A 26946-nucleotide genomic window follows, 5' to 3' on the forward strand; every position below is an offset into this window, starting at 1 on the left:
AATCAAATGGATGAATAAATAAATAGTTTCTGTTATAAATGCTACAAAAAAAAAGAAAGAATTTTCCTGGTTGGACTTAAGTTGTAAAGGAACTAAAATATTAAAATCTGATAGAAAGTAATTAGCCAGTGTGTGTGTGTGTGTGTGTGTGTGTGTGTGTGTGTGTGTGAGAGAGAGAGAGAGAGAGAGAGAGAGAGAGAGAGAGAAAATGGCTTTTCAATGTACAGAGAGATATCCAAACCAGCCCCCTTTACTGCCAGGTGAGAGAAGGCAAATATTTAACTCCAGTCCACTCGAACCATCCCAACTCACTTCAGGGTGGGATCCCGAGGAACAATGGTGAACTTTGGAGTCCAGGGGTGCAGAATTACTAACGACTGAGGCCTAATGATAAGATTATTGAATACACCCTCTCCACATGCCTCTATTCCACCGCATTAGTAAATGCCTATATTTGGCAGTTCCTTCTAACCAGTACATCATGTCCCAGGATCAAGAAAATCTATAAGGTATACTCAAAGCAACAATCATTTTGAAGAGGTAGAACTAGCATCAGGGCCAGATTCAGAGAAGGCAGGGATGTTGGAATTATCAGACCAAGATTTTTTTTAAGTATATGATTAATATGGTGAGAACACTGTAAGACAGCATGAAAGATGGGTCATATAGCAGAGAGATGGAAATTCTGAAGAAGAATCCAAAAGAAGTGCTAGAGACCAAAAACATCCTAATAGAAATGAAGAATGTCCCAGAGGAGCTTACTAGTAAACCAGACATGGCTGAAGAAAGAATCTCTGAGCTTTGTGGAGATCTTAATAGAAAATACCAAAACTTACAAGCAAACAGAGGGACACCTGGGCGGCTCAGTTGGTTAAACTTCCAACTCTTGATTTCAGCTCAGGTCATGATCTCAGGGTTGTGAGATCGAGCTCCATGTTGGGCTCTGTGCTGGGCATAGAGCCTGCTTAAGATTCTCTCTCTTCCTCTCCCTCTGCCCCTCCCTGCCTCTCTCTCTCTAAAAAATCAATCAATCAATCAATCAATCAATCAATCAATAAATAGATAAATAAAGACTGGAAAAAATCCACAGAAAAAGAACTATGGGACAACTACACAAGGTGAAACATATGTGTAATAGGAATACCAGAAGGAGAAGAAATAGAGACCGAACAGAAATATCTGAAACATTAATGACTGCGAACTTCCCCAAATAAATATCTGACACAAAATCACAGATCCAGAAAGCTCAGAGAACACTGAGGAGTGCAAATGCCCAAAACAAAACAAAATAAAACAACAGAAAGTATACTTAGTCATATCATTTTCAAACTACAGAAATTCAAAGATAAAGAAAAATTCCTGAAAGAAACTAGAGGAAATAAATACCTTATCTATAGGAAGCAAAGGTAAGAATTGCATCTAATTTATGTACACATGCACACACACACTGCTATGTATAAATATGCACATATAATGTACATCTATTATTGCAATGTTTTCTCAGATAGCAGTGAAGCTTCAAAAGGTACCTTTTCAGCATGTAAATTTCTGGATCCTTCTTTTTATAAATAAATAGTATTCTATAGTATCAAATACCATCATGCATCTATCCCCTTGTCTTTGATGACAATTTAGATGAAACGTTCAATATTTTATCATATTGAAGTATAATATGCAGTTTGAACTTAACTTTTACATAAATCTTGTTGTAAATGTACATTATGCTCCTAGACAGGGAATGTAAATCAAAATTAAAAAATACTGACAAATTGCCCACAAAATTCTATACTAAACTCTTAATAAAATCAGAGAATATATATTTCTCTATAGCTTTTCAAACAAACATTAAATATTATCAATTTATGTTTATTTTTTTCAATATAATAAGTGAAAGATATCATTTAAAATTTGCATTTTTCTGATCCAGGTTAAGTCTGAGCTTATTTGTTTTATGATTTTGCTTTGGTCACTTTATTTCTTCAGGGAGCTTTTTGTTCATATTCTGTACAAATGTTCATGGAGTTATTTAACTTTTCTCTAACTTTTTAATTATATAATATGGCCCTTAATTATTTGACGTCATATTTGTTGCAAATATTTTCCCCAGTCTATTCTAAGGTTTGAGTTTTTCTTATGATGCCATTAATTATATGAATCTTTCCATTTTTATTTGAGAACCGATGAATTTTATAGATCTTTCGTTCTTAGTGTGTTTTGAGATATTTTCATTTTGTTTTTCTTTAATTTGTTGAAGTTGCAAGTTTTAGTAATGTATTTCCCAACATAAATCCTCTTTGCCCTCCTAGAATACTGAAGACAGTTACTGATTCAGGGCTTCATATATGTTAAGCACTATGCTAAACACTGAAGAAATTAGTTTGGTCTCACTATCATCTCTGTTTTACTATCCAGGCAACAGGACAGAGAAATGCTTATGCTGTAAGTTAGTGAGAGTCAGCTAGTTTGGACCCAGGGCACATCATTTTAACGATTCTGCTGTACTTGTCATTTCCTGCTTAATAATCAGTTCTAGAAACCTGGCAGGAATTTATTTAGTTTTTACCAGTCTATACATTGTGAAATTGTCCATAAATTGTGGCATGCATTTTTATGCCAATTTAAATAAAATACTGCCTTTACCATTTTTTTATAATTCGACAGAAAATATCAGTAATAGTTCTGATATCATTTCAAGTATAATTAAATATAATTTATACAAGATAGGCATTAGACTCATGGAAATTATATGTGTGTTTCAGATATTTTCACCTAAGAGTAAGGAAAATATGCATTTCATACTCCTTATAGTATTTATTTTAATAGAAGATATTGGAAACAACCTAAATGTCTGTTGGTTGGACACTGGCCAAATATATAGTGCATACATACAATGGGATAGTATGTGCCATGGAAAAGAAAAAGGCAGCTCTAAATGTTCTAGTGTTCATCGAAAAGGCAAAATTATACTCAGTTAGTATGTACCATTTGTATAAAAATAACTCCCTGCATTTTCACACATATATGCTAGTATATGAATAGAAAGAATGTCTTTGGAAAACAGTTTGAAAATGTGCTTGTCTCTATGATAGGTAACTTAATATCCTGTAAATAGGAATGGTAGGGAGGTGTACCTTTCTCTATATACCCTTTGTAGAATTCTATAATATATGAATACACTAGCTAGTTAAAAATGTAAAAGATCACTAAAAACAAAAATAAGGATTTTAAGACAACTCACCCATGTTCTCTTCTAACTCTTCTAATTCCCTTTTAGTAATGTTTATTTTATTATTTCTAGTTTAAAGTGGTTTGCTCATGTATTATTTTCAATACATAAGCAAAGGAGGATACAATTAAAATCCAAATTCACTATCTTCTTTTTTTTTGCATTCTATTTTATTTAATTCACACCCCTAGATCTGCACCTGCTAATATAAACATAAAATCCAACCCTTTGAATCACTTTTTTGCTTAGAGTCAGCAATAGCCACATTTTTCCAAACAGTATCAACCTCTATGTCATCAAGGGCATTGATATCATGAAGAATTTTTTAAAAGAATCAATCTTTGTTTGCAAGAAAAAACAGCAAACAAAACAACATAAAGCTCAAATTTAATGGTGGTGGGCTCTTTAATCATCTTTACTACTATGTAGATCTTGCTTCCTTGTAGTCGCTATTCAGGTGTGCTGAACACATCAGAATCACCAGGTCTCACAGACATTTGCATTTTAGAGGTATAAATGGTTCTTCACTATTAACTCTAGATTATAGAGTTCTAGATTTTCTTCCATTTCTATTAACATCCATTCTTCATATTTTGAAGTGTATGTATGTGAGGGACCTACATACTGAAATAAGAGCAATATCAAACCTGCCACCTGATCAAAAGTGTTTTATCAGTCTCAATATTTTCCTGTTCAAGAGTCAGCATTTGTAAGGTATGTTAAATATTTGTGCCATTGTTGGGGTTTTGTTGTTTGATTTATTTTGTATGTACTCTTAGTTTACTTGATTTTTAAGAACTAATTTTAATGTCATATATCTGTCATTACAATATTAAATAGATTTAATGTGCCCAGTGCTCCATCATTACATCCCTCCCTCACCTTCAACCTCCAGCAAACAATGATTTTATTTTCTCTATAATTTTGCCTTTTATAGAATTCAGTGTAATTGGGATTACATAGTATGTAGCCTTTCAGACTGGCTTATTTTCCTTATCAGTATGCATTTAAAGTTCTCCCAGGTCTTTTTGTGGCTAGATAGCTCATTTCTCTTTATTGCTGAATAATATCCAACTGTATGGATGTACCACAGTTTGTTTATCCATTCATCTGTTGAAGGACATTTTACTTGGTTTCATTTTGGGGCAGTTATGATAAAACTTCTATAAACATTCATGTGGAGATTTTTGCATGGGCATAAGTTTTCAGTTCATTTGGGTAAAATATGTTAGAGTACAGTTGCAAGATTGTATGGTGAGACTATGTCCCTGGGTATGTGAGGACCCCTATCCCTCCCTTACATTTTTTTTTGTATTTGTGCAATAATTATAATCTCTATTACGAGTGTATCATTCTCAATGCTTATATCTCACTTTATCCTTTGTCATCACTAAATGCCTTCTTGTTTTTCTTTCTTTTTGTTCATTTGTTGAGGAATGAAACCTTAGTGTAAACTTTCTAATTTTATGAAAATTCCACAATTATGTAAAATTACACTTATTCTCATATTTTAAAAATCCAATAAAGATGACATGGATTTGAAATTACAAATGAAAACATCATGCTTATGTGTTATAATATTGTTTTTATGTAAACTATTTTCTTGAAAACATGAATATGTATAGTCAATATCATATTATAGTTAAAATCATTCATATAATTCATAAAAACATTTAAAACAATGCTACATCTCATATAGATAAATTTTATCTTCTAAATTTTAATATAGAAGCATTATTTCTGATGCTATATTTCAAATTAAAAAAATCTAAAGCATATGGCTTCTTAGGGGGAAAAAGCTACTTCATGTCATAATTTCCTTTAACAAAATATATTTTTATTTATTTCCCAAAATAAACTGCACAATCAAATTTAAAATTTAGACTTTTGCAAAAAATTAACACAATTTTGATGAAAAAAAAAAGAATCCTAGATAAAATGGAATTTCTCCTTTCTATTTTTTCTGAGTGAAAATTATGTGGGTGAGATGAATTTAAATGAAAAATAAAAAATTCTTAGGGTATTCTTAACCTGACCATGCTGGATTTTTGGCAGGCAGAGGTGGGATTATGTGGAGATTCTAAACTATGTTTCATAATGCATCTATTTTTACATTACATAACTAAGGTTTTCTTGTTTGTTTATTTTTCTAGGAAAGATGGATCAAAAGAACCAATAGTGGAGATGAGAACAGAGGATGAAAGAATCACTAATCATGAGGATGGGAGCCCAGTAAATGAGCCAAATGAAACCACACCACTAACAGAACCTGAGTAAGTAGCTTCAAATGCTTTATTATTTTTATTTTTATTTATTTTTATTTTTTAAAGATTTTATTTATTTGACAGAGAGACAGCGAGAGAAGGAATACAAGCAGAGGGAGTGGGAGAGGGAGAAGCAGGCTCCACGCGGAGCAGGGAGCCCGACGCGGGGCTTGATCCCAGGACCCTGGGATCATGACCTGAGCCGAAGGCAGATGCTTAACCACTGAGCCACCCAGGCGCCCATCAAATGCTTTATTATTTTTAGATAAATACTTGTAAAATGATAACATTATCATTCCTTGTAGTATATATTTACAAATAACATTTGTAGAAAACTATTTCTTTTTCAAAGAAAATAGATGAGAATATCGAAAACCATTTTCTAGGGAGACATTACATATGAAAATTTTGTATCAATGCCAGAGAAAGTCTACTGTTCAAACATATATTTATAATTTTATGTAAAAATGTCAAAAAGATGGAACATGTTAGAGTTGGATTTTCTTACGCTTATTTTACTCTGTAAGAAAGTGATACTTTCAGGGCACCTGGAGTGCTCAGTCAGTTAAGGTTAAATATATGACTCTTGATTTCAGTTTAACTCATGATCTCAGGGTTGTGAGATTAAGCCTGTGTCTGGCTCTGTACTCAGTGGGGAATCTGCATGAGATTCTCTCTTTCCCTCTCCCTTTGCCCTTGCCCCCTCCCCCACTCATGCACTCCTAATCTCTTTCTCTAAAATAAATAAATAAGGGGCATCTGAGTGGCTCAGTGGTTAAGCATCTGCCTTTGGCCCAGGTCATGATCCTAGGGTCCTGGGATTGAGTTCAGCTTTGGGGTCCCTGCTCAATGGGGAATCTGCTTCTTCCTCTGCCCCTCGCCCTGCTTGTGCTCTCTCACTCTCTCTCAAATAAATAAATAAAATCTTAAAAAAATAAAAAATAAAATAAATAAATCTTTAAAAAGAAGAAAGTGATACTTTCAAAATCTGATTTTTACTGAAATATAAAAGGGTCAGGAAATGAGTCATTACTCTGAATATGAATATCAATTTAAAATAAAAATTAATAGTGTGAAAATGTACACAAGTCTACTTTAAAAAGAAAAATATTCATTAGAAAGAAGAAGAAATACTGTTAAATTGTCTATCTCTTTTTTTAAAGATTTTATTTATTTATCAGAGAGAGAGAGAGACAGAGGCAGGCAGAGGGAGAAGCAGGCTCCTTGCTGAGCAAGGAGCTCACTGTGAGACTCAATCCCAGGACCCTGGGATCATGACCTGAGCCAAAGGCAGATGCTTAACCGACTGAGCCACCCAGGTGTCCCAAATTATCTATCATTTTAATGTCTATATAGGAAATGGTGCTTGCTCTCCATTCAAGATTATATTATTTACTTCTTTCTGTACCCATCAGACCTCCATTATAGCCATAGCAGATATTTCAACTAAATCTGCAAAGATGATGAACATGTGCAAAGATGATGTTCAGACAATATGAAAGTTAAAATGATTCAAGCCAAAGACATTACTAGGGAATGATAATAGTATTCTATGGAATATATTGAATATAAACAAAACCATGACTATCACGTTATTTTTTAAATACTGCTCACTAAAGTTACTTCTAAATTATATTGGGGTTTTTTTTGTTTGTTTGTGTTTTTAAGGATTCCTTTTTCTTTACCAGAAAACACTTACAGAGAAATTTAATTTGGGTTTCTTATCCTAAATGGAAGGCTGTATGTTGTCACAAGTGAAGAAAATAACTTATTTCAGAAATGCCTGCTATCTGCTCTCAAGGGGCTGAAATAATTACTATTTAGAGAAATACAAAGTACTACTATGCAGCTAAATTTTCAGTATAAATCCTCAGGTCGGGGCGCCTGGGTGGCTCAGTTGGTTAAGCGACTGCCTTCAGCTCAGGTCCTGATCCTGGAGTCCCGGGATCGAGTCCCGCATCGGGCTCCCTGCTCAGCAGGGAGTCTCCTTCTCCCTCTGACCCTCTTCCCTCTCGTGCTCTCTGTCTCTCATTCTCTCTCTCTCAAATAAATAAATAAAATCTTAAAAAAAAAAATCCTCAGGTCATGGCAGTGACTGCATTTAGAGATTATTACCTTCTAAATTGAAGTTTACTCTTGTAGAGGCAGCTTTTACAAGGTGGGTTCTATAGTTTTTCCTTCAGAAGTTAGAAGTCTTTTGAATGAAGCAAAATTTTACACAACAAAACATATTTCTGTCTGTTGATTAACATTTACAATGAGAGGTTGGTGCGTATGAAAACTAGCTAAGAACTGGGTATTATATGTAAATGATGAATCACTAAATTCTACTCCCAAAACTAATACTACACTATATGTTAACTAACTGGAGTTTAAATAAAAACTTGAAAATACAAAAAACAAAACAAAACAAAACAAAAAACTAGCTAAGAAAATGCCCTTACATGTGACAGAGCAATATTTTGCAAAAAATAAAACAAAAACAAAAAAAAAATGATCTAATAACTACTCCAATCCTCAGTTATAGAAAAGAAATACTCAACATAAAAATAATAGAATTAACTGTAATCTTTAAAGAAAGCAATTTAACATAAATTTAAGTAGTGAAAACTATATATGCAAAAATTCATCATCCAAGAATTAGTTGAAAACACTGGTTAATTCCAGTATTATAATTCTTTGAATAAAAATATATTAAGTATTATGCTAACCTCCCACCCAAGCTCTAAATTTCTCTATATTTTGCTGCTTAGAGGTGACCTTATTGGTTTTATCTTTTATTATCAATATTTGCCATACTTGGGAGTGGGAGAATGGAAGAACTGTGAAAGCATTATTTATAATACACATAAAAGAATCTGCCCTAACAGGTATAAAGTAGATGCTGTTTCATTCCCAGCAATGGGATGTAGTAACATTTACCCGTGACTTACTTGTGATTGGTTAGTTTTCACATAATAGCTTTGATCTTCAGAACCTAATGGCTTGCTCTTCTCATTCAAAAACGGAAAAGAAATTACACAAAAACCCCAGAGAAATTAGCATAGTAGCATTCACTGCCCCACAAAATGGTGACCTTAAAGTACAGAATTGAACTGGAATTTGTTTTTTTTTTTTAAGATTTTGTTTATTTATTTGAGAGAGAGAGAATGAGAGATAGAGAGCACGAGAAGGAAGAGGGTTAGAGGGAGAAGCAGACTCCCTGCTGAGCAGGGAGCCTGATGTAGGACTCGATCCTGGGACTCCAGGATCATGACCTGAGCCGAAGGCAGTCGCTTAACCAACTGAGCCACCCAGGCGCCCTGGAATTTGTTTTTGATGTGGAAAAAATATTTTGTCAAGGGAGGAAATCTTCCCCCCAAAGCTATGTAAATAAGGCATAATCATAAACCACTGGATTCAAGACCGGTAGAAAAATCTATACATCTTGAATCATTGTCATCATAGTAAGATTTGTGAAACTATTGTTAAAAAATAAAGGGCCACCTGAGTGGCTCAGTCAGTTAAGTGTTGGCCTTCAGCTCAGGTCATGATTCCAGGGTCCTGGGATCAAGCCCTGCGTCAGGCTTCTCACTGAATGGGGATTCTACTTCCCCCTCTCCCTCTGCCCCTTCCCCTGCTCTTGCTCTCTCAAATAAATAAATAAAATCTTAAAAAAAATAAAAAGAAGAAAGGAAGCAAGCAAGCAAGCTGGTTTTCCTTCATAGGTTATAATTGAAAGCAACTCAAAAAAATGTGCGTATAAATGATACAAAAATAACAAAAAAAAATTATAGTGAAAAGAGACCAATTAAAGAAAACATATACAATAAATGTAGAAAAGTGAGAAAGTCCTGAAATATATTTACTTTCATTACGTTCCAAAGAACATAGCTAATTCACCCAGCTTTTGAAGTATGTAACAAAATATGGCAGCAACTATTAATGATTTTTATTTGAAAAAACTTAGGTACTAGTAACTCATCTAGTTGACATATAAAAATAGTGGCTTGTGGGGGCCTGGGTGGCTCGGTCAGTTAAACATCTGCCTTTGGCTCAGTTCATGATCCTGGGGTCCTAAGATAGAGTCCCACATTGGGCTCCCTGCTCCATGGGGACCCTGTTTCTTGCTCTGCCTCTCTCTCTCTCTCTTTCTGTCTCATGAATTAAAAAAAAATACTGCCTTGTTTAGATTCTAAACAATTCTATTTTATGTATCAATAACTGGTTATCAAATCTAAGCCACCCTATAGTGAACGATTTTGTGCATCAAAATCTACAAATACATTGTTTCATTCATCATTTTGCAGTACATCACATTTTTACAACGGACAATATCATCTAATTATTTTTCTATCATTTTGATATGACTAACAAATCTGATTTTTTTCATTCTAATAATTGTAGATACTGACTTCTATAAGGCAGTAACTTAGTATTAAGGAGTACCACTTAAACTGCATTAGAAAATGAAGGTCATTATTTTATATTTCCTTCCAGAAAATTGCCTTTAAAAGAAGAAAATGGAAAAGAAGTCTTAAATCCAGAAACTATAGAAATTAAGGTTTCTAACGACATCATACAATCAAAAGAAGACAGCAAAGCATAACACCAAGATCACAGAGGCTTGAACAATGCTACAAACAGCATTTGGATTGCAGTGACCCTATGACCAAAACTATTCCATTGACCTTAATTTCTTGGGAAACTTCTAGCTTGGAATAGCTTGTACACATATACATATGCTCAAATATTCCTGCCCATGGTCCATTAACTTTGGTTGTTGTTGTTATTGTTGTTGTTCATTTTGTTATGAATTTCAATATAGAGATCTGACTGGCATCAACTCTTGGGTATCAATTTGATTCTGTGATTGAAATACTGCAATTTATTATACAGCTAAAGTGCTCTGTTTCTTAAGGACTATATATTTCATTGACAACCTCTCCCACAAATAGGGGTTTAAGAAAAAACAAAAAGAAAAAAAAAGCTTTGTGAGCTAAATGTATAAGAAAGCCCTGCATGTTTTTCATCCTATCTTGGGCAAACAGATTATTAACGTGGATTTCAGTTTAAGATGAAAACAGTTAATAATTATCAGGAGAATTTCAGGGAACTTGGGCTTGAAGGAGCCAGTTATCTTTAGCAGATATTAAAAATTGAGAGAAACTTTGGAAAATTCTAAGTTATAGTTACAGTGCTATTTGAATGTTAAGTTTTGATAGACTGAAATGCCAGATCAAAATTGTTACCCATTTGAACGAATATTAGTTGTGTGTAAAATTAGATTAGAAAGATTCCGTAAATCTCTCTCTTTATATATGCCATAATCACTCACAATGGATTACACAAAAAAATAAATGTATTGCAAGTGAAAATAATATTGATTTCTGCCCTCAGCTTCAAATAAAGTAAATTGAAATGGTAACAATATCAATGTTGTCTTAATATATTTATAAATATGTGATTATATTTTACTTTTTAAATAATTTTATCAAAAAAATAAGTCCTTAGTGTTGAAATACTTCAAACCATATCCTCAGATACATTTTTTTGACCATTGGTTTAGATGATCTTTGTTTAAAAATTCATTTTCCCAGTGTTATAGGTCCATCATTAAATGTAATTGGCTAATGGAAATTAAAATCCTTAGTGGTTAAATAAAGAAGAAAATAACATGTAAACATGCCATAAAAGTCTCAGTGATAAACAACTGAATTGCCACTCTCTGTTTTTCTTTTGTGTGTTGTAGCTAGAAGTCATTTTAAGATTTTGATAAACAACTTTGGTTGAAGAAATTCCTTGGCTATTCAACACAAACTTTCTAATATTACTTGTTAGGGCCTATACCAGAATAAAATACTTATTAACTTCCAAGCTATGCAAGCTCCCAGAGGTAAAAGAATAAAACATGATTTTCATTCATATGTAAGTTAAAATAAATGTATTTATGATTATAAATATACATACCAGTTGGGAGCAGGTTTTAGATTATTTGTTACCCTAGAGAGCCAAAGGTTTCTTTAGGCCCCATTACATTCATAATCTTTAGTGTTTCAGGTGGTATTATAGCTCAAATATTGACTGGTTGGGGAATGCATACCAATAGAACATTGGAGGAGAGTTTTAACAGTGCAGGTCAACCTTTTCCCCGTGTCTCTCTATAGAGATAATTTGGTGATATATTAAATGCAATTTTAATGCTACTCATGAACACTCTCATTTACAAAGTGCTTGAAACTGTCAGGCAAGGAGAGACAACCAACTAATTTTACAAACCTTTAGTTATTAGCAGGACAGAATGTGTCCATCTGCATGTTCGTGCACTAAATCTCCAATGTCGTTGCCATAATTCACAGGATTATAGTGCAGGAATCTCCCCTTGATATTTTTTTTCTGGCATATTCTGAAGAAAAAGATTTCCTGTGCCTACCTAAGAATTTGAGTAGAAATTATCCAACTGGTCTTTTGATGGATTTGACTGTTGCTATTTAAGTCATGTTTCTGTGATCATCTCTTTGCTTTATTGGACTGTTTTTCCCCCTTTTGTACCAATGTGCTATAACTAGTCAAAGTACTTGAATTTGTTTGTGCAAAGTAAACAAGCATAGTAAAATGTCCATGAAGCAATAGCCATGAATGCTAATTTTTCCTGGATAAGGCTGGTTTTAAACTAATAATGGTGGAAGAATTAGGAAAACTGAGAAACCAGTTTAGCATGTTTACTATTAATATATTTGTGCTGTACTTCAAGAGCGGAGAAATCATTATAAAGAACAAATATTTTTGTGTTTCTTCATTTTGAAAGTTCTGTCTCTCTCGTTTCTTTGGACTTTCCATGTAAAGCAATTTACTTAAATATTTCTTTTATATATATATATACATATATATATACATATACATATATATGCTGTTAAATTTCTTGCCACTAATGTGGAATAATGATCTGAGGTTAGCAGATAATTTGAAACTAATTGTAGACAGACTGTTTCAAGTGCACTGTTTCAGTTGTCTGGGTGGTCCTTATCTCTTGTCTTTGAAATCTATGCCATTCAGGAGCAAGACAATACTGTGATTAAAAAAAAATGATAACATTTCAATGGAATGCTCCAACTTACTCTATTTGTAAAATTCTCCAAATAAGAGATTCTTGTAGTAAATTGTAAAATATGAGTAGAACTGAAATAATCTGTTCTTATTTTTCATTCTTATTCTAGATTAAACATGCCATTTAACTGTATAAATGTTATTTTTACTGTCTGAGAGTACTCTTAAATGTTAGTATAAAATGTCAAAAGAGTTGACTGAATATAATAAGTAGGGTTAAATAATAAGAACCCTATGCTAATTCAAACAAAGAAGAAAAATATCACTGAAAATATTTGTATTTCTTGATAGGTTATGTGCAATTAGGCAATGACAATCTATATTCAACAACATATAAGAAAGAACAGTAATATCAGCATTTTGATAAATATTTTGTTTTTAAAACTGGCACAAATTAATGTGTCAACACATTTTACAATGATTGGCAAAAGAATTTAGAATTGTGACTTCTAAAAATTTATTTATTATTTTTGTGGATAGATTTATTGCCATTCTACTGATGCTAATGTCTAACATTATTGTAATGTTTCTCTAGTTTTCCCTTATTTTTAATATTAATACCTATAAAAGCATTTTTCAAAGACTATTTGATCCGGCAAACTTTACATGAATCTTAGTCTTTGATTTAAACATTTATATAAATAGAAGGATTTTATTAATCAAATTATTTGAGTGCCAACAATGAACTGTAACTTTATAATCTTACCTTTATTTTATGCTTCTTATTTCAAATAATTAAGATGTATTTGTGCCTTTGGATTAGCATGACATTCTGCTTTATTAAAAAAAAACCAACTGCAATCTTTATTGATATAGTTCCCTCGTATCTGTGACACTTAAATGGTACTGTTTTATTTTCATTTAGTGAATAAGCTCAATTCAAATTACCTTACCTTGAATACAAAATCTAAATATAACAAATTATACTGTGTAACTTATTTTCACTTATGACAAAGCAATTCTTTTGATACACACACAAAATATATTTCATTTTGTCTGTACTGTTCTAGATAATAAATACATTCTAGATATTGTTAAAATTGAGTTCTACCACTTATGAGACAATGACAACAGATGACATTTTAAGATAGGGTAAATTATTTTAGTGTCACTTGGGTCTACATTATCCTGTTGTACATTTGTTTGGGCACCATACATCATCCTTTATCGTTGATGGTAAGATAACCTCTGATAAAAATATGTACAACTGAAGTGACAGAAAGAATGATCTCCATTTCTTAATTTAAGAAATATTGGAATAGCATATTAGAATTACCTATTAAAGTTGCAATTTCCTTTTTCATGAAGAATGATGTACATGCTAAATTTCAGTTGCTCATGGAGTTCTTTCTCACAATCATATCCAGAGTGCTTACTCAACAAACTTTAGGAGTGGGTGAAACTATTTTTTTAAATGAATTGTTTACATTATTTATCTTTAGAGAGGAAAGATTTGAATCTTTGTATTAATCCTTTGAAGCATTATTATATTGTCTCTCACACTGAAATTGCATATGGAAGTATTAGGGTATGCTAAAATTAAACTATAGAAGGTCACAGAAATGAAGTACTTCAATCCTAAAATGAAAATCTTTCAAGAAAGTATCCTACTCATGGGTTTAATCATGTTCTGAGATGAAACAATTATATGCGTAAATGGGAAACATAAAAGAGCCTACATGTAGTACTTGCTGAACAAATACAATTTCCTTCCACGTCCTTCCTCCCCTTTTTAAAAAATTGCATTTACCCACGTAGATGCATCTGTTTAACAATATTATATGAGAATGCTAATAGATTATTTCCCCTCATAAAGTTTTATATTATATATAATGTTTAATATTTATTTGATAACACATTTAATATTCTTAAAATATATCTCATTATTCACTATGGATTTTTATCAATCACTTAAATACCTTAGGCTGGCATCACCACTTTAATTTTTTATATAATTTTTAGGATTTTGGCCACAGCATGTTCGTAATTATTAATATAAAAATTAGTTATATAAATTTAATATTGCTACATTTTTTTCTAAAATAAAAACACATAACACACTAAAAGTTGCATCTGGTTTTAGCCTTCTTTGGGAAAAAATAAGCAATGCAATTACTTGGAGCATTTCAAATCACAGCCAGGCATACGAAAATAGAGGAAAAAAGAACTGAAAGAATCAAGAAAGGCAAACTGAACTCTTACATTTGGGGTGGATAGGAAAGATGTTAGTGTGAAAAGTGCTGGACCAGGGATTAGGAAACACTGCTTAGATAAAAATTAAGGCCAATTATATTGATGCAAAGAGAAAGCTGAGTGAAATACAGAGGAGAAAGATAACATAGAACCTAATATTCAATTTTGCAGATGGTATTTTTTTCAAGAACAATATGCATTGTATACAATAAATGGTACTGTTAAGAGCGAATATATTTGTTCCAATTCTTAAAAGAATGTTCATGGTTTAGCATTTTTGCCTCTAAACTCTGTTAAGAGTATGTGAACTTCTTACAAATAAAGTTAAAAAAAACTTTTTTTTTTCATTTGGTGTATGAATTCTAAGCTGTGTTCAGTATGCATTAAAACATACTTTTATTTTCTTTAATGTATATATCCATTCAAATTCTATAGTCTTAAGTTAGCTACCACAAAGTTTTCTTATTGTTTCAATATGGTATGTCCCTATGAAATGCTGTATATATATGTCTAAACTGTAAAAATTATACTGCAAATGTTGAAGTTTTGTATTTATGAGAGACATTGAAAGTATGGCTTACAGTATATCAAAATTGTCACTCTTCACCATTTGTATATTAATAGTAAAGATACTTTTACTTTAATAAAGTGTTGCATTTATGTTTATTTTGAATACTATCTCTGCAGTGAGTGAGCTTATGACTTGACATATATTTTCATTTTTTTCAGATATTTTCGTTTTTAAAGAATTTCCAAACCGATCTCTCTCTCTCTCTATATATATATAAAAAGAAAGCTTTCTGCCATTTTGCCTTACCCTGAATCACAATCTTTTGCTAATAAATAGTAGGTAAGAGCAGTGCTTCTCAAAATGTGGTCTCCAAACCAGCAGCATTAGCACCTGGGAATTTGTTAGAAATAAATGTAAGTTTCTGGACCTCACCAGAGACCTCTTAAATCAGAAGAATCTGGGAGAGGGTAAAGGAGTTTGTGTTTTAACAAGCCTTTCTAGTAATCCTAATTCACACAGAAATTTGAGATCCAGTGGATTGGAGATATATTTTGGGTGACTATCTAGAAGTTAAAAACTTCTGGTTCATGTTGAAATTTTATTTCTCATTATTATATAGATTATCTTCTTGCAGGACTTCATGAGTTATAAAATAAGGGAAGCCTATCATTCCTCACATACTTTTATAAGGTGTTTTCCTTTTTTTAACCAGTGTAAAGTTCAACTTATTCTTAAAATGAAAAAAAAGCAAATACCAAATTTTCACAAGGGAGCAATTTTCAACATAAGCCTTACAAATACCACATATGTATGTAGAATAAAATAACATTAAATAGGTGGTGAAGAACGAAAAAAGGCATTTATATATTGTGCTTGTTCTGTCAGTATCCTGTATTTAATTAAAAGAACGGTTATAATAAAATACAAAATATACCATGAGAAAGAGGCTAAAACGAAGTCTCTGATATATGATAAAAATGGATAAAAAATATTTTAGAAAATTTCTTCTACTTCCTTCTAACCTAAGTCATTACCTACTATAATCCCCTTTATTTGTAATATAGGTAATGAATGTATGTCTCCTAAGATTCATGTCATACATGGGGTAGAACTTTAAATTCCTTTTTAAATTTAATTAATTTTTCTGAATGAATTTTAACACCTAAATTAGAATGTTTTCAAATCATAAATAATGTTTTCTGTTTTATGTGAATTGTCTTATATATGTTCTTATCCTTGGCATAACTTTGTTTTCCAAAATAAAATGCATACATTTGGATATTTTCATTTTCCTGGGTAACTTAACTCATCTTCCACAGACAGAATATTTTTTGGGAGAAGGGGATGCAGGGGGGAGGGAACTGTACTATTGCACTAGAATTATATTAAATTTAATCAAAATTTAATATTATTCTGTTATTTTATTAATCCAGCTGGCTATAAAGACAGACGTTTCTAGTATTAAGATATCTTAGTATTTGGGGGAAAAAAAAGTTTAACTTGGTGATTCAGTTCACATCAACATCTCTTCTTTCACTTTGAATTTCCACATGCCCCTGCAGATCCCTTTATCTTCCTTTATCTGCCATTTCACAAGCATGGTCAATGTCTAAAACTCACCTGGCAAGATTGAGATATATAGAAGAACGAATGATTGCCAAAATTAGTCCAATCACACCAAGAAATCAAGCAATTACAAACTTTCTTGGAAGAGTCATTTTTAAAGTGGAGGGTTGTAGAAGGAAGTTGTAATGTTCCCCCTTATAAAAGGGGATGGAACATACACTAGAGATCATTCAGTGGGGGGTGGGGAAGTTTGCCACCCAGTCAGACCACGTGAAGCTCCCCTGACAATTCTAATGGAAACACCCCTTGAAAAACATAAACAAAATTTTCACTAACTCAAAAACCAAGAAACCCATATCATTACTCACCAGAAGAAAATATTAGAGAATGTCTCACGAAGTTGAAATAGGGATAGAACTGAGATCACTAAAGAAATATTAGGAAACAGATAAGAACCCAGATATTAGAATTAGAATATACCAGGGCTCACATTCCAATTCTAAAACTATTGCTAGCTCTGAACTTTAGCAATTTATATAAAAACTTAAACCTTGATTTCATCATCTATAAAATGTGGTTAGTTCTAAAGTGGATATTCATCTCTAAGAGTTCATGTAAAGATTTATGGAGATAATGTTAATAAAACTCTTTATGCAGTGTCTACCACAGAAAATACCAGTATGTGGTAGCCATGATTATTTCTATATCTGCCATATTTTAACACTGATTCTATTAAGTTGTGTTAGACACCTACTTCACATTCTTTAGAGACTGACCATAAATAAGTCAATTATTTAATAATTCATTAAATTGTTTACTGATAGGTTAAATTTGAGGCATTGGAAAAGTTGAAAGCATGGCTTTCCATTTCATTATTTCTTCTACTTCTGTTTCAATTATCTTTTGCTGAATAATAAGTCAAGCCAAAATGTAATGGCTTAAAAAATATATTAACATATAAAACATATATCAACAATATATTATTTCTCATGATCATGTCTGTTAACTTGACTCAGCCTGGCAATAATTTTGCTCCACACGGTGTAACTGAGTTCACTTAATGTGGCTACTGGTTTCTAAGAGGAAACCCTACAACTGGAAGCATTGTTGTGTATGTACTTACCAAGACTCTAATTGCATCGCATTTGCAATATTCAACTGGTGAATAAACACATAGTCAATTGTGTGAGCATAACGGGGTGTAACAAGAGCATGATATATTTGAGCAACACTCATGTTATAAGTATGGAAACATCCTCCTTCTGTACCCTAGTGTTTCACATCTTTTCCACATGCAAAATTTACTTCTCCCTTTCCCAAGATTTTTATTTATTTTTTATTTTTTATTTTTTAAAGATTTTATTTATTTATTTGACAGAGAGATAGAGAGCACAAGTAGGCGGAGTGGCAGGCAGAGGGAGAGGGAGAAGCAGGCTCTCCGCTGAGCAGGGAGCCGGACATGGGGCTCGATCCCAGGACCCTGGGATCATGACCCGAGCCGAAGGCTGCCGCTTAACTGACTGAGCCACCCAGGCGCCCCCCTTCCCAAGATTTTTAAAGTCTTATTTCATTAGCTCATGAGAATTGAGCTTAAATTTCAGACTTTATTCAACTAAATAAATTTGAGGTATCAATAAAACTCCTCAGGTATTGTGTCTTGGGTGCACTTTTTTAGTACAGAGTCACTAGAAAGACAATTTAACTGCCCCCAGAAAACCCTACAGACAACCGTGAGACATGAGCAGAAAGATAACATAGACATTGCCATTTAAAATAAAGAGGGAGGAAATGGAGGAATTCAACAATTAATGTGTCTGCAGAAATTTTGAAGTCCAGCCAATCTAAACATTACCAGTTCCCCTTTCCTCCAGCATAGGGCATTTTCCTTTGTTTGGATGAAGTTCTACTCTCCCTGGGAGTGGTTACCTAATCCATTGCCCTCAGTGGCTCTTAGGATAACTCTGAGATATTCTTCCTTTTCTGTAGGAAATGATGTGTGGTTGTAGCTGAGCAAATTTCTTGTCTTGCTACCTGGCCAGATATATCTAGTACTGAGCAATCTATTTTCCTTTAAACCAAGTCCCATTAAGTTGAAGCTGATACAACTCCTTTAAAAACTGTGTGTGTTTTTTTTTTTTCCTTAATGTATCAAATTATAACCACTACATTAGACAAAATCTACAGTCTCAAATCTTTTTAAGACAGTGTCCTCTCTGTCTTGGGCTGCAAAGTGAGGTGCTATTGAATAATGCTCTTAAGATCCTTAAAAGCTCATTTGTCTAATTAAGAAAGTCTACAAGGCACTTCCTTAAATTTCTGTGGCCAAAACAAAGGACACTCTTGTTGTGAGTTTTGACCTCAAGATTATGTTTTACTGACAATAGCCCAATTTGATATTCATCCAATTGATATTCATCCAAAGCCATTTATTGCTTTGACAAATTTTTGACAGCTCTAAGTGTGGGAATGAGAGAACAAGTCTTGGATAAAAAATAATTCCTCTAAATTCTGCTTAAAATTTGAGCATCTATCTTGTTAGCACATCTTTCTCTTGAAAGATTTTTTCATACCTGAGAGGGCAAAAAGGATAGATACCACTTTCAGTATGCTGCCTGGAAATCTCCTTTGTCAGATTCACAAACTCATTAGTTTTATTTTCTGCTTTCCAATTTATCACAGGCAACAGTTTCCTAATTGTTGTCAGTATGAAATGTGGTTTTCTTTGTCTCCACTGTTTGATAGTAACTGTTCTAGCAACTTACCCACATTCAGTCCTCTAGCTCCTACTCAGTCAATAAGCTAAGGACAGAAGGTTCAGATTTTGTTACAGTAGTAACCCACTTGCAGTTACAGTTTGTCTTTCACTTATGTGAGTTGTACTGTTTTCCTATCGCTGCTATAAGAAAGTAAAAAGAAGTTGGTGACCTTAAAAGAGAAACACAGGGTGCCTGAGTGTCACAGTCTTTTAAGTGCATGATTCTTGGTTTTGGATCAGGTCATGATCTCAGGGTCCTGGGATCAAACCCTGCATCAGGCTCCCCCGCATTGGATTCCAGGCTCAGTGGGGAGTCTGCTTAAGATTCTCTCTCCTTTTCCCTCTTGCTCATACTCTCTCTCTCAAATAAATAAATCTTAAAAAAAACAAACACACACAAAACACACAAATTTATTATTCCATGATTGTTAAGGTGAGACTCTGGTATGGGCTGCACTGGGCTAAAATCAAGGTGCTGGCAGGATTGTGTTAGTCCGAAGGCTTTTAGAAAGTCTTAGTTCAAGCTGCTGGAACAAGTTACCAAAATATCTGTGGCTAAAACAACAAACATTTATTTCTTACAGTTCTGGATGCTGGAAGTCTGAAATTAGGGTGCCAGCATGGGTGGGTTCTTGGTGAAGGGCTTCTTTCTGGTTATGTCCTCACATGGACTTCCCTGGGTGTGTGCATTCAGACAGTAAAAGAAGAGGGTGCCGGTGGAAGGACAGAGAGAGGGAGGGGGAGGGAGAAGGAGCAGGGGGAGATCTCATTTATAATTCTCTTTTTATGAGGGCGTTAACCTCAACATGGAGGCTTGACTCTCATGACCTAAGCTAACCCTAATTACCTCTCAGAAGCTTTACCTCTAAATACCACCACACTGGAGACTATAGTTTCAACATAAAAATTTGAGGGGGATATAAATAGTCAGTTAATAACATGAAGACTGCCCACATTCCTTGACTCACAGCACCCTTTGTTCTTCAAAGCCAGCAGTGGTATCATTCAAACCTCTGTTTTGATCAATATACCTTCTCTGACACATACTCCCTGCCTCCTTATTTCTTGGTAAAAAGCCTGTGATCATTTTGAGTCTGCCTGGATTATCCAACATAATCCCCCCTTCTCATAACTCCTAACTTAATCAAATCTGTAAAGCCTTTTTTTATTCCTCCCATGTAAGGCAATATATTTTCAGGTTTTAGGGATTAGGACCTAGACATCCTTTGGGGGTTATTGCTCTGCCCATCAATCTACATTATAAACCATTGCCAAATATAATGGTAGAGGAACCACACTTTATTATATTATGATTTTTTTGTGTGTTGGCTTTGCCCAATTTGATGTTTTTTGTTTGTTTGTTTGTTTTTTCCCTAGAGATGTGCTGAGGTCCCTTACACAGCACATTCAGCTGGACCCTCAGGGGAAACTAGAATGTGGAAAATGTTCTTTCATCCTCTAGATCTTTCTCCACAGGGCTTCAAATCATTCTGTAGACCAATACAAAGATCTTTAGAGTATGGTGAATGGCTTTCAAAAGAGAGTTTTTCAGGAGCACAAATTCCAGTGTGCAATTATTTATCAAGACTCTGTTTGCATTATTCTTGTTAATATGACAACTTCCAAACTTTGTGCCCACCCAGTCACTGTGAGAGAGGATTTCATCAAGAGGCATGATGGATTAGAAGTGACAAATAAAATATATCCTACCAAGCAGTGAAATGGCTCAAAATATTAAAGTTGCAATAGATAGAAAGAGGTTTTACACTCAGAAAAAAAATCATAGAATAGAATGAAATAAATAATAGAGTTTATATAGGTACTAGACACCTCACTGTTAATCCCCATTATTTTTATATCTAAAATTCTGATCTACAGAAAGATGAAATAGTTTTTCTTGGTTTTATATATCTGGGAAGTGGCAGAAACAAGATTCAAATTCAGGTCAAGAACTTCAATTCTGATTTTTTCCATTAAGCATCACATATCAAGAGAGAACATTTATTAATGATGAATTTAAAATTAATCTCTGAATATAAGTGGTTTAAACTCAAGAACTTTAGTTATGCTCTCCATGTATACATTAAATTTGACAATAAAGCAATATTAATAGAATCAGCTACATAACTTTAAAATATATTTGCTGATCATATATTTTAAATGTAAGAAATAAAATATGTAGTCTAAAAAATATAAGGAACAACATTATAGAACATATGTTAAAGCCTGCTATTTAAAATTCAGAGAAAAATATTTTCAACTTCAAATAAAATTAATTTGAATAATCACCTACTTCTTTTTACTCCAAAGTGCTAAGGAACATTCAAAATCCAATTCTGCAGTCTAAGAATGTTTGGAAAACCGATTACTTTAAATAATCAGTGATATTTAAAAATCAGTAATATTTTAAAGGAGAGAACTGGCTCCTTTTTTTTTTCACAGTCTTTGTTTTATCTCCTGTTGACAAGAATTTCTTCATAAGTCATGGATTTAAAAACATGTATTTATAATAACCCATGTTTCTTGGAGATTTCAAATTAGTTATTTTATCAATTATCCAGATTTTAAACTATCCTATACTTTACAAATTGAGCAATAATTGTGATTTTCAGTTGTACATAATAAGTGAAAGAAAAATCAAATAATGTTCAGAGAACACACTTTGTTATGGCTTGACTACTTTTAAATTTATTGGGACTCATTTTATGACACAGAATATCATCTATCTTGGCAAATATTCTATCTAAACTTGAAAAGAATGTGTTTGCTGTTGCATTTTTGTGGAGTGTTTTATGAATATCAATTATGTCAGTTTGGTTGATAATGCTATGTAAGGGGTCTACAGCCTTACTGATTTTATGTTTCCTGGTTCTATCCATTATTACAGAATGGTGTTAAACTCTGCAACTATAGTTGTGAATTTGTCTATTTCTCCTTGCAGTTCTATCAGTTTTTGCTGCTTTTCTTTTGAATCTCATTATTAGATATAGAAATATTTAGAATTGTTATGTCTTCCTGATGAATTTTCTCCTTTATCATTGTGAACAGATCTTGATTATCCCTCATAAAATTCTTTGCTCTGAAATCTACTTTGATATTAAGACAGACACAATGTTAGCTACCAATAAAAAGAGTGAACTATCATGAATGGTACTGCAAAAAAAATGGTAATGCTGATATCTTTTTGATACCATGTTTTCATTTCCTTGGTATACATACATACCAAAAGGAGTTGTTGGATCACATAGTAGTTCAAATTTTCATTTCTTGAGGAACCTTTATACTGTACACATAGTGGCTGTATTCTCACCAACAGTGCACAAGTGTTCCCTTTTCTCCACATCCTTGTCAACACTTGTTATCCCGTGTTTTCTTGATGATAGTCATTCTAACAGGTGTGAGGTGCTATCTCTTTGTAGTTTTGATTTGTATTCCCTGATGATTACTGATGTTGAGCATCTTTTCGTGTATCTATTGTCCATTTGTGTATATTTTTGGAGATATGTCTATTCAGTTCCTCTACCCATTTTTAATCACATTGTTCGCTTTTTATTGAATTGTATGATCCAAAATATGGAAAAAGTACCCATCAATGGATAAATGGGCAAAGAAGATGTGATATATAGTCTATATATAAAGTGTTTACACACAATAGAATATGATACAGCATAAGAAAGTAGAACATTCTGTATTTGGGGCAACATCATGAACATTGAGGGCACTATGTCAAGTGAAATAAGTCAGGTAGAGAAAGAAATACTGTATGATATCAATTATATGTAGAAACTCAAAAAGCTGGTCTTGTAGAAGCAGAGAGTATAATGATGGTTACCAAGGGTAGGGACTGAGTGAGGAAATTGGGAAATGTTGGTAAAAGGATACAAATTTGCTGTCAGAAGATGAATAAGTTCTGGAGATCTAATGCACAGCATTGTGGTTATAGTCAAAAATACTGTATTGTATACTTTAAAGTTGTTAAGTGACTAGATAACATATTATCCAGTAAAGTATACCTTAAAGCTACACAATGTTATATATCCATTATATCTGAATTTAAAAAAAAAGAAGTGAATTATTGCAACAATGTACATGATTCTCAAAATTATTTCTTGAGTGAAAAAATTCAGAAACACGAGAATAGGCTTTTTGATTCCATTTATTAAAAAAACAGCAACAAAACAAAACAAAACAAAACAAATTTTGGAAAATGTAACCTAATCCATAGTGAATTAAGTATCAGTGGTTCTTGGGGTGTAGGGAAACTGGGGTGGAGCAGAAGGAAGAGATTACAAAGTGGTACACGACAGATTTGGGGGGATGATACATCTATTTATTTTCTTATTGTTTTGATTCTTTCACAGTTATGTACATTTGACAAAAATAGTCATACTGTATAAATACATATGTACATTCTAGTGTTTACTAATTATGCCTCAACAAGGTTGTCAAAATGAAACATACATTTCTATGGCTCTGATGAAAATACAACAAAAGTTGTGCTGTGTAACAATTGATGAGGTCAAGTTGTAACTTCTCCAAAAAAGAACATGCAATTTTCACTGAAGATATCAAAACATTATTCATCAAATGTCCTTCAATGTCTAGATGGGAAATTCCAACTACTAAGAATAATTAATGAAATATAATATAAAACATTACCATAATTTAGCCTTTAAGTTCACTTTCTTTGATATCCCTTCTGAAAAAGCCTTATTTTATTCTGACAATTAAGAAAACTGAATTTCTTTATAAATGAAGTGGGATATTTATTTTGGAGTTTGGAGAATTTTTTTTTGGAGATATTTTAATGTACCTATGATAGAAAATTAAGTTTTAATTAAAGTGAATAGGAGTTGTAGCTTAATTTTTTTTTATTTTTTTTAAGATTTTATTTATTTGAGAGAGAGAGAGCACGTGAGGGGGGGAAGGTCAGAGGAAGAAGCAGACTCCCTGCCTAGCAGGGGGCCTGATGCGGGACTCGATCCTGGGACTCCAGGATCATGACCTGAGCTGAAAGCAGTCACTTAACCAGCTGAGCCACCCAGGCGCCCCATAGCTTAAAAATTATATTCAAAAGTGATGATTGTGAAAAGAGTACCATCGCTTAAAACTCAAGGTGAAATAAAATGAAGTAAAATAAATTACCTTTGTCAGTTCATTAAGAATGAATGAGTGAATGAATGAATGAAATGTAATAGACCTAAATGTGAAATGCACAACTATAAAACTCCTAGAAGATAACATAAGAGAAAATTTAGATGACCTTTGGTATGGCAAGACTGTTTACATATGACACCAAAGACACAATCCATGAAAGAAATAATTTATAAGCTGGACTTCATTAAAGTTAAATACTTCTGCTTTGTGAAAGACAATGTCAAGAGAATAAGAAGAGAAGCCATAGGGGCACCTGGGTGGCTCAGTTGGTTAAGTGTCCAACTCTTGGTTTCAGCTCAGGGCTTGATTTCACAGGTTGTGGGATTGAGCTCCACATTGGGCTCTGCTCAGTCGGGAGTCTGCTCAAAGATTCTCTCCCTCTGCCCCTCCCCCTACTCTCATGTGCTTGCTCTCTCTCTCTCTCTCTCTCTCAAGTAAATAAATAAGGAAAAAAAGAAGAGAAGCTATAGACCAGGAGAACACATTTGCAAAATACACATTTGATAACAGACTATTACCCAAAATATAAAAAAACTCTTAAAATTCAACAATAAGAAAACAAACAACTTCATTAAAAAATGGACTAAAGACTAACATATACCTCACCAAAGAAGATATATAGATAGCTAATAAGCATGTGAAAAGATGCTCCACATCATATAATATCAGGGAAATGCAAATCAAAACAATAATGCAACATTATACCCACCTATTAGAATGACTACGAATCCAGGACACTGATAACAAGAAACACTGGAAAGGGTGTGAAGCAACAGGAATTCTCATACATTGCTGATGGGAATGCAAAATTGTACAACCATTTTGTAAGACATTTTAGTGTTTTCTTACAAAACTAAACACATTCTTACCATGTTATCCAGCAACTGTGTTTCAAGGTACTTACTCAAAGGAGTTGAAAACATGTTTATACAAAAACCTGCACATAGATCTATAAACATCTATATTTATTTGGTGACTTTATTCATAAATGCCAAAACTTGGAAGCAACCAAGATGTCCTTTCATAGGTGAATGGATAAACTGTGGCATTTCCAGACAATGGAATATTATTCAGCACCAAAATAAATGAGCTATCAAGCCATGAAAATACATGGAGAAAACTTAAATTACTCAGTGAAAGTAGCTAATCTAAGAAGGCTACCTAGTGCATGATTCCAACTATATGACATTCGGGAAAAGACAAAACCATGGAGACAATGCAAAGGTCAGTGGTTGCCATCTATGCGAGTGAGGGAGAGATGAATAGGCAGAGCACAGAGAATTTTGAGGCATAGAAAATACTCCATATGGTACTATAATGATGTACATATGTCATATATTTTCCCAATTCTGTAGAATACAACATCAAAAGTGAGCCCTAAGGTGAACTATGGACTTTGGTTGATTATGATGTGTCACTGTAGATACATTGTTGTAACAAATGTACCACTCTGGTGATTGTTATTGATAATAGGGGAGGCTCTGCATGTGTGGGAACAGGAAATATATGGGAAATCTCTGTATCAACTTTCCATTTTGCTGTGACCTGAGAATTGCTCTTAAAAAAAAAAAAAGAAAAGTATAACAAAACCATACATCAGGACACAAAACAAGTGCCAACAAATTAAAAAAAGATGAAGTCATACCTTGTACTTTTTCCAATCACAAGTCTATGAAACTGGAAATCAACCACAAGAAAAAATCTGGAAAGAGCACAACTGCATGGAGGTTAAATAGCATGCTACTAAACAATGAATGGGTCAACAAAGAAATCAAAAAGGAAATAAAAAAATACATGAAGACAAATGAAAATGATAACACAACAGTCTAAAATCTTTGGGATGAAGCAAAAGTGGTTCTAAGAGGGAAGTTTATAGTAATACAGGCCTACTTCAAGAAACAAGAAAAATTTCAAATAAACAACCTAAGCTTACATCTAAAGAGCTAGAAAAAGAACAAACAAAATCCAAAACCAGTGGAAGGAAAGAAATAATAAATATTAGAGCATAAATAATATAAAAACTAAAAAAAAAGACAACAAGAAAATCTTCCATCAAGAAAGAGAGAGGACTTGAAAATCAAAATCAGAAAAGAGAAATAACAACTGACGCCATAGCAAAATTATATGCCAACAAATTAGACAACTGAAAAGAAATGGATAAATTCTTAGAAACATATAACCTCCCAAA

The 26946-nt window shown here is 33.0% G+C and overlaps 1 protein-coding gene across 1 annotated transcript in view; it reads left to right on the forward strand.

The window, feature by feature from the left end:
• NCAM2 (neural cell adhesion molecule 2) overlaps positions 1-16528 on the forward strand; it is a 521997-nt gene extending 505469 nt beyond the window's left edge. The window contains exons 17-18 of the mRNA XM_027584956.2: positions 5380-5499; positions 9970-16528. Of these exons, the coding sequence (XP_027440757.2) occupies positions 5380-5499; positions 9970-10078 (229 nt within the window). The 3' untranslated portion in view covers positions 10079-16528. The remainder of the gene's footprint in view (positions 1-5379; positions 5500-9969) is intronic.
• Positions 16529-26946: the final 10418 nt, after the last annotated feature.

The sequence above is a fragment of the Zalophus californianus genome, chromosome 1, assembly GCF_009762305.2.
Source record: "Zalophus californianus isolate mZalCal1 chromosome 1, mZalCal1.pri.v2, whole genome shotgun sequence".
In the NCBI taxonomy this organism is placed as follows: domain Eukaryota; kingdom Metazoa; phylum Chordata; class Mammalia; order Carnivora; family Otariidae; genus Zalophus; species Zalophus californianus.